Raw genomic sequence first — 9,616 nt, forward strand, 5'->3', positions numbered from 1 at the left:
AACCTGCATCTCCAACTTCCCGGATGAATGTTCAACCTCCTCAAATACTACACCAAAAGGGAACCTACAATCCCCTCTTTACCCTCACTTATGTGAGCGCCTGTCTTCAGGAAAGGATTCAAATCTGTGGATCCTGAGCAAATGGAAGTGTCATCCTGAAGCCCTGGGTATGGTACCTGGATATGGTACCTATGGATTTAAGGCTCACCTCTCCTCAGCATTTTCTTTTGACCAATTACTGGGAGCAGCACCTGACTTCAGACAGCTCCCTATTCTCAACTCTTCCTCTGAGCTGTATAGGGATACTTTTGATGTCTATCCCCAGGTTCTGGATTCCACTCCAGAGGTCAGGTACCTGCAAGTTAAGCACTGAAGTACCTGACACTGAGGTCCCAATGTCCTTTATTAGAGCTGGCCCTAGGTGCTATGTACAGTGCATGATTCACCCATACTGCATGTCTCCAAAATGAGTCACTGCACACCTCACTTAACCTGAGTATCATTAATCTAGTCATAGCCTTTTGAAAAGCTATGTTTGTCAATGGGGAAAGGCCTCCCAAGAAAAAATGCTTACACCAAAGGGTCAATACGTATCAGATGTGCGTATCTGAATGATCACCTACATTGTGAAGATATACATTGTACTGATTTCATTGTATGCTTGTGACTGTTGCTACATTCCACTCACCAGCTTAGTGGCACCAGGAATATTCAAGTTTATGGTCCATCAGTGGTATTTGGCCCTTACTAATTGTTTGCAGAACTAGTTTGGAATCAAGGTATGAAAAAATAGCCTGTTAAGAGAGTTGGGTCAAGGCCTCCATCTCTCAGAAGTTAGTATATAGCTGTGGGGTGGCTGTTCTGCATTAACAAACCAGTATGTCCTTGCTTCTGGAAACTACAAATACCATAGTACTTCAGACAGGGAAGGCAGCTATGTTCTCTAAAGGAATGTGAGCAGAGAACAAGTGTCATGGAAAGGCATAATAGGTCTTTTTTCCCCTTTAGTTTTTTTTTTAAATGTTTAGTTTTGGAAGCTAAAATCTCAATGGCAAGTAAAAAGACAAGAGAGAACAGGAAAAGGAGTCTACAGCAATGAATTTTTAATATACTGCTACATTTTCAACCCTATTCAGAATGCCTGCCCCATTTAAACACCTTAATATACAAAATGTTGATGTCCACAGTGCCTTGTGGAGGCAATTTCTTTTGTAAGGCACATATATACTCTCAATTGCAAGGGTGAAGTTAAGATAAACCTGCTGAAACTTCCTGCAGGGTCAATTGCACTCCATTATTACAGCACAGATCTCCTGTCTGCTCAGCATTCCAGTATCTCATAGATTAGCCTAGAACTATTTTTATCCAGGCCTGGTCTTAGAGAGGAAACATTGAATCAGCTGCACTGTTTGACCACCTGCAGGCACTGTGCTTCCAAAAGCCAAGATCATTTTCCCCAGGGCAAGCTGAATCAATAAAACAAAACTGCTACACAGACAGCCTCAAAACATAATAGTCTGGGAGGGAGAATTTTGTTGATTACTCTGAATATGTATGGAATGATATCCTATTGATAATTCCACACAGGGCTGTTCAGAATATCATTTTATATTAAACAGGACTTTTCAGACTTCTCATTTAATTACGGTGTAGTATACACGTTTATGTTTCTACATAGTAAACAGAATAGCTCATGTTCCTTTGCTGCCCAATTCAAACTCAATCTGCGACAAGAAGCCATCTCATAAAACAAATACAGGCAGCCTAACAGGACTTCTAAATATTTATTAGAAAGCCGAATGATGAAGGTATAAAATAAATGCATATAATGATGATCAGACAGAGGCGTTTCCAGCTTTATTCAGCAACAGAACATTTATGCTATACAGTTTATCCCAAACTTGGGACTCTCCCACAATGCAGAAATATACAATTAGGAAGATTCAAGTCAAACAGCACAGTGAGGGACAGTAGGAAGAACCGTGATAGATGAGCACTTTATGAATTCCTAGATTAGCTACAGCAAGGATCTGTTGGAGAAGCCTCTGAAACTCGTTACATGTTCACACTCCACTGCCCTCTACTGGACGTACCAAGTACGACAACAGGCCTGAGACGTTTCCTTCCCACCACAGGAAGAAATAGCCCTGCTTCTTCAACTCTCCATACAAAGCCTTGTAGCGTGCGAGTAGTCACCCACTCACCCCTGCAGCTATGGTATGCATAGTCCTGGATTATTACAAGATAGTATGGTCCAAACTCACACCTTTGACTAAAGCTGACAAAAAAAGAGAAGCGATGCCAGCTGGTCATATCTGGTAAGGGAACTCTGCAGACAAAGAGTTCTTTCCGCAGGAAATGCCGTTACCCTCATGAGGTCTCCCACGGGGAACCTAACCTTCAAAGGGCCTCATCCTGGATTTAGTCCCAAACTTGATTTCCGTTAAAATAATGGGAAGCACAACCTGCATTCTATCCAGGGCTGCCTTTTTTATCTTGACTTGTAAACTGCTAAACCTATCACCAAAGCAAGCTCTCCTGATGGCAGCAAAGCAGCAGTTAAACACTTCCAAAATGTGGCAGATATCAGTTGCCGACGCTGTGCATCCTTCTCTTGCTACTGCACAATACCACGTGTATTGCTATCAATGCATGCACTATTAAGCAAATGGACACATTCATTGCTGCTAATCAAGAGAGGCAAACTCTGGAAATAAGGATCACTTTCAAGTGTTTGAGCTGGCCCATAGCAGGTGCTACTATGAAGTGGACGTTTATAAAGAAGGGAAACTAAGAAACTAAAGATTTTTTGACGTTCCTTGCCTTTGTGATTTTCATAAAGCTATGCCTATAACTAAGAGACACATTGGATGCATTTGTGCTTTTGTCTTTTGATCAATGCAGAATTAAAAAAAACAAAACAAAACGTGAGAGATGATGTCAACCTAAGTTCTGCTCCAGGTGGCCTTTGGGGTTCATGATAAGAGATGCATTGTTTTTGCTTTGATTTCTCTCTTTTGGTAGCCTCTCCTGAAATCCTGTTTTATGACTTTATAGTGTGCCTTAGGGAATCCTAATACAAGCCCTATATTGTTTACAGTAACGGCATGCAATTATCCAGCAGTGGAAAAACATGATCATCCTTAAGCTGTGCTCAAAACAACAGGCTTTTTTACTCTGATATTGACTGGAGACCTCCAAGCAGAGACGTGAAATAGAGCCATGGAGCACATCTGAACCATATTCTGAGAGAAAACTTTGGCCTGAAGGCATTACAACATGTACCCTGCATTACAAGACAATATGCAAGTTAGAGCTCACCACAGGAAATGGCAGCATGAGCTTCTGTCAACTCATTCCACCCCAGAAGGAGCCACTTTTATAAGACAACGACAGATTCACCATTAAAATGGGTGTAAAATCTCATGTGTATAATACAGTCTCCTTTAATCCACGAGTATTTCCTTCTTTCAAATAAGACTTGATTTATGTGGACAAAACGATTAGTTTAATAAAGGAATGTATCTTAGCTTGGGGTTTTTATTTCCTTTGAATTTGTTCTCTCTCTCTCACCCTTTCTGCTGCTTAATTCTTGGCACCTTTCGTGCCACTGGCAGGGCTACAGATGATCCAATCCCTAAGGTAAAAGTAGATTTCACACTGAGAGGAGAGAGGGTGAGGATTAAGACTGATGCTGTCCCATGAAAGTTCACCAAGTGCCTCTTGGGTTCCCAAACTAAGCAAGCAGAAGGATGTTTCTTCTCTCCACACCTCACTTTCACTTCTCTTCCACAAGCTCATTTGAAAGCAAAATCCTGTGTCTTCCTGGTCAGGTCACATATTCCATTTATACAATATCAAGTCCTGTCTGTTCCAACCCTCTTTCAACCAGATTAGTGCCAGGTCCCCATTACAACGAACCTCCTCATTACCCTCTCTCCTGATCTTTCATGCTACATGGTGGTTCTTAAGTTTTGGCACTTCACAAAAATGGAAAGAGTCTCTTTTTCAGGATGTACAGCACTGTGGCCAGAAATAAGGCAAGGGCGAGGAAAATGAGCAGCTTGTCCGTCAGTTCCCTTCGATTGTACTTGGTAATGAGCTTTCTCCCCAGCTGTATTGTCCCAGACATTGACTTAAATTCTTCATTCGCATCCAGAATGGTTCGTGAAGAATTGGCTGAAATGAGAAGGTATAAAGTTTTAGCTGACTGTGCTTCAAAACACTGGACAAAGGAAACATGCCTGCAGTATCTGGCCCTGCTGGGTCAGTCAGGCTGATGAGTAACAGCAATGCAAATCACATTCCTATGAGCAGATTTCACCACACTGGAGTCCTGATGTGTTTCAGAAAAGACTCGGAAGCAAAACAAACAGAGAGATATATGGAGTACAGATATGATAACAGGACAAGGGACCTGCTGTTTTAGGTTACTGAATTAAATTTAGTTCAGGTCAGTTATGAATAGAGGTTGTTGCCACATGAGACCTCTTTGGAGGCCAATGTGAAATGAGTTTGGTGGTTTTAGGCCCTAGACAGACACCACCATCCCAATAGACACTGATACTACCTGTTTCAATGCATGCCTGCATCTAGCCACAACTAAATTTAAGTAACTATCTTACATGAGGAGTGTTCCTTTGGGGCCAGGTAACAAATCAGTAGAAGTCAGGTGGAATGACACTGAGTCATGAAGCAGTCAAGAGTCTGAATGTTTCCTTAACTATTAATTTCCAAGCATTTTAACATTTGATTGTTTTCTAGACACAAACAATTAATTTACCATCTTTTGGAGGGAGGAAGGATGGCTGATACTGAATACAGTTTTTTTGGGAATATGCCCCAAATGTACTTGGACTATTAGAGGTTTTCAGTTTCCTGGTTTTACAAATCAATAACCCTTCCTTCAGATTACTGACTGATTGAAAGCAGAAGCCTGATGCTCTATTTTCTTGCTTTATAAAATCCACATCCTGTAACTGAGAAAATGCAGCAGGTCAATTTAGACACAGCTGAATGATTAAAGAAAGGTCAAACTTCAAACACTGTTTGCCAACAGGAGCAAGTAAATATGATAAATACAACCACCATGCATCAATGTTACTGCAAACTCTGATGCTCCATTCTAAAAGATAGGTCTTTGACCTAAAAAGAAAAAAGATAATAACTGATGTTTCCCATGATCGGTGATGAGCCATGGCTTCCTTGCTGCACAACCACATATCCACTGCATCTCCATTACTTTGAGAGAATTAGAATTGGAACTACAGACTCAAAATCCACAGCTGTGTCCTCAAAGCAGATGACCTCTGATAGCTCTTCCCACGACAAACTGTAAATGCCGTTCACCCGGAAACGGAGTAGCAGAGTGACTGCCAAACTGTCTCTCTTAATGGGAAAAGAAACATGCTGCTTCTGCGGGAAAAAAACTGTGCGCAGCAGTCATCCACAAACGGGGGTAGAAAGTTGTATTATTTATTCTGTCCTGTTCTCTCCCTCTCCTGCCCCAGCCAAGTTGGCACACAGCCGACTTCTAAATGGTTCATGAATCACCAATCCTGACAGCCCACTTGATTTGCAGTCTTAGAATCAAAAGTTAAAAAAACAGGCTAAATCCAGGCTTCCTAGTCCCAGATGCATCACTGACACAGTCTTGGGTACATATCACTTGAACTCTCTGCATCTTAGTCAGCTCAGCTGACAGACTGGGTAAAACAGCATCCTTATGAAGATTACCTCTGTTTGTGTATATGCACATCTAAATATACTCAAGACACACACCAGATTTTGTTTCCTTTGCTATTAAGCCAAGGATGCTAATAATATAGTGTAAATAATGGCAAACTATCTCCCCTCACCAGGCACACACCAAACGAGCTGCTTTTCCTACCAAGTCTGCTGTGGAGTTCCAAGGATCTCACAACCTGTTAAAGACTTCTCCATGGACTGAAAAAGGCCTTCCCTCTTCTTTCTTTTTCTGAACTATAAAATCATTCAAGAACATATCACCAGTCTGGAACTCAACTCCAAGCAACAGGCAGTTGTTATTCCCTGCTTTATGTATAATTCCTCATGCTGGTGAAAGGTAATGATTTACAGCTCTGGAAACTGAAGTCCTCTACTCATCTACAGAGCAAGCTCACCATAAGCGCAGCAAATTTCCACTACATGCACACACTGCCAATCTGCATCCCCAAAGCCCACACTGAGAAAAACCCAGCAAAATAACAACCAACGAACCAGACTGGATATGTACCTAGTGTATGCATGGTTTCCTCGCTCTGCTGGACCTGCTGAGACATCATCCTGCTAATGCCCATCAGACTCTCTGTGATGTTACTTGCGCCCTCCGCAAGACTTTCCTTTGTGGTTTTTCTGGAGGAAGACGGAAAAAATAAAATAGATAGGGAGATAAAATGACATGTCTAATGCATCAGACTTCAGGCTGCAACAAGCACCTTAGGGCTAGAATACGCCACCAACCATTACTGGCAGATGTACAAAGGACATGAACAGAATCTCTTAATGAAAGACATTAGATTACCCATGCTAAACCTTAAAGTGACCCAATTTTAAAGCTGTAGCATTTTAACACATTTGCCAAGCAGCAGCCAAGAGATGGGACCAAGTGACATCAAGTGTTCACCAACAGCCATATAATGTCATGACATAGCATGGAGACACTGACATAAGTCACCACTTTATAACACTGTATATCTAGTTTGATGCTGTTCATTCATTAAGCCAAATGTTTAATTCACAAGTTACATAAATTCTGTAGCCAGTTCTTGGTGTAAAATTCCTATCAGAAGCTGGTCTGTAACGTGCAATTGTCTATGGTAGATTTGATTTGAACCAACATAAAAATAATACCCCGACCTCGAAAGTAGTCTACCCACTCTCATCTCCGATATGCCCAAGGTGGGAAAACATACAGTTTAACTGAGAATTGTGAACCAACCACAGCTTAACCTACACAAAAAATGACACACAAGACATTAACAGAAGGCCCACTTTCCAAATGGAACCAAGCAGTTTACAATGTACTAAAAAGAAAATACAACATATTTAAAATGTACAGAATACAGATGCTGTTACTCACATTCTCAAACTACTAAAAGGAATAATTTAGTACCTTTGTCTCAAGGGGTCTCCTCCTTGCAACAGCTGATCTTTCTCAGAGTTGTCAATAACAATTTTGCAGGCTAGATTTGCTTTCCTCCAAGCTGCCTGATTGCTGGAATCACAATACAGTTTGAGAGTGATGGTGACAGTTTGCAAAATGACAATCATTTTCAAGGGACAGTCAGGTAGCCACAAAGCAGCAGGAAAGACTGGACACAGATACTGCAGCCCAACCTCACACTGAATGATTATCAGGGACAATTAACCGATATGTACGGTTTACACTATGAACTACTTCTGCCTCTTCCTAAGAAGAGAAATATCCCATTCTATTGGTCGTTTAATCTCCTTAGCATCTTTTTACAGAGCAAGACAAGAGAGAGCATCATGCCATGCACTGAAACCACCAAACCAAGGATAGAAGTCCTCATAATCCATCCTGGTTTAGACTGTCATTAGAAATAAGTACTCAAAAGCAATTCCGCTTGAGGAAAATGTATTTCTTTTCCTCAAGTGGACAACTGGAAGGTTGGATCATAGGACTGGGAGTCAGAAGCTCTGTGTCCTGTTCTTGATTCTGTCATTGATTCTGCTATTACCTAGGGCAAATCACTCTGCTTCAAAGACCTCGTCTGTAAGATCCAGATATGCATTGGTAAACACTGCATGACTGCTTGAAGAATGTATAAATAACATCCATGACTTCACCTACCTGAGCATTTGTTTTTTATGGTTCTCAACTTCCTGGAGTAAAGCTTGTTTCTCCGATTCTTTATCTTGTTCCCTGGCCATCTGTTCAAGCTCCTTTAACATAAAAGCAAATATATTAAAATCTGAGCATAAGCCATTGTGTTACGTACAATCAATGTTTTTTCTCACCTAGAGAACATAGATACATCAGTAAATTAAAAGCTCATGTAATAACAAGGTTAACTACCTCTCTGACAACTACTGATATCCTTACATTTGGATCTAGGTTATCCCACAACACCGGTTCTTAACCTTCTCAGACACAAGGTCCCCCCTCAGTAGACCCAATACATCCCTCAGAAAATGCCAGCTCTTTTCTTTCCCTTGTTTCTTGAGTATGGGAAAATGACAGTATAGAAAAATTATTCTGTTGCAAAGAACTCAGGAAGACCACAGCAGGTCAGAATGCTTTTGACATTCTGGGTTCTTATTTTACATCTCTAGATTTATTTTGTGAACTGTACGTAGGTGCCTGCCCACCTAACAGCACCAGTATTGTGTAGCCCTACACAGCACCCTTCACAGGCTCTCGTTGCTGAGAGTCACTCCACTGCCTCCAAACAAGTGATTGTGCAAAGTCGCCAAGTAGCAGGACAACCACCAATTCCTTCTCGCCTAAACCGGAAGACGCAGTGATGGAACCACACGAAGCCGTCTGCCTGGTCCTTCCTCTGCTCATTAGACCAGGGTCAGCAACCTTTTCAGGCTGCAGGGTGGACTGACCCAGTTTGGGTCAGAGGCTGCCTGGTGCATGGCGAGGTGGATACTAGGACCCAGCTGCCACCATTGTTTTTCCTAGTGGCTGCATGGAGAAAGCATTCACAGCAGGCTGTGCCTGTGGAAATGCAGGCTGTGGATGAGGATAGTCTCCCCAAGCCATCACAGATGGGGGGAAACAGTGGTGCTGGCAACTGAGTCCTACTGCCTCCTTCCTCTGAGCTGAACTGGGTCATCAGCAGCAGCAGCAGCAGCAGTCCCTTCGTTGGAGAATGACCTCTACCACGGCTCAATGATCGGTCTCGAGGGGACTTAAGAGTCCAATCCTTGAGCCACACATCCGTCTGCAGAAGTTGCAAGTCGTCCCGTGGGGGAGTAGCTGCAAACTGAGACTCCTCTCCTCCTTCCTCAGCTCTCTTCTCTGCTCCCAGGGTGAGGGGCTTTCCCTTGACACGGGCTGCTGCTCGGTGGAGACTGTGGTGCCGATGGCGTCAGCCTCCGTTACCTCGCGATCTGCCTTCAACGTGCGCCCGTCGCGCAGCCGCGAGGAAGTCGGGAGCAGGGTCCTCGCTCTGCCAGTCCGGAGTCGGGCCCGCACTGGGGCGATCGGGTGTGCTTGCACCATCTCTTGAACGCCTGCTCCACCCCAAATCTAAACCTGGCCGCAGCAGATGATTCACTTCCTGGCTCGTTATCGACTCCCTGCTCCCACACGGGTTACCCACCCACCCACCCTCTCTTTATCTTCCCCCATCGGGCTGTGCTTTGTCCTGCCCCTGGTCACCACGCCCCTATTTCACGGGTGGTTTTGAACTCCCTCCGATGAAGGCGCTCGTCTCTGCTTCCACCTGGACGGGGCGAGGCCTCTCGCTCCTTTGAACGGAGGGGAAACGTGTGGTTGTATTAGCTCCGAGGAGGCCCCGGCCCGGCCTCACCTGGAGGCGGCGCCGCAGGAGCTGGAACTTGTCCTTGACGCGGCCGTTAAGCTCGGCCAGCAGCGGCAGCGGCCCGACGCAGTCGCGGA

The 9,616-nt window shown here is 43.5% G+C and overlaps 1 protein-coding gene across 1 annotated transcript; it reads right to left on the reverse strand.

The window, feature by feature from the left end:
* Positions 1–1,130: 1,130 nt before the first annotated feature.
* On the reverse strand, positions 1,131–9,296 carry BNIP1 (BCL2 interacting protein 1). The gene is made up of 5 exons (XM_006021085.3): positions 9,098–9,296; positions 7,838–7,929; positions 7,136–7,237; positions 6,257–6,375; positions 1,131–4,179 (listed from the first exon to the last, which is right to left on the reverse strand). Exons 1-5 carry the CDS (start codon positions 9,215–9,217, stop codon positions 3,983–3,985), a joined length of 630 nt encoding a protein of 209 aa, XP_006021147.1. The 5' UTR covers positions 9,218–9,296; the 3' UTR covers positions 1,131–3,982.
* Positions 9,297–9,616: the final 320 nt, after the last annotated feature.

Source organism: Alligator sinensis, unplaced genomic scaffold (genome assembly GCF_000455745.1).
Source record: "Alligator sinensis unplaced genomic scaffold, ASM45574v1 scaffold360_3, whole genome shotgun sequence".
NCBI classification, from domain to species: Eukaryota; Metazoa; Chordata; order Crocodylia; family Alligatoridae; genus Alligator; species Alligator sinensis.

Excerpts from the sequence above, each read along its gene's own strand:
- BNIP1 (XM_006021085.3), bottom strand. The coding sequence starts at position 9,217 with ATGGTGCAAGCACACCCGATCGCCCCAGTGCGGGCCCGACTCCGGACT. Across the intron at positions 7,238-7,837 it reads CATAAAAAACAAATGCTCAG|CAATCAGGCAGCTTGGAGGA; the intron begins GTAGGTGAAGTC and ends TTGTGATTCCAG. Across the intron at positions 6,376-7,135 it reads GGAGACCCCTTGAGACAAAG|AAAAACCACAAAGGAAAGTC; the intron begins GTACTAAATTAT and ends GTCTTCCTCCAG.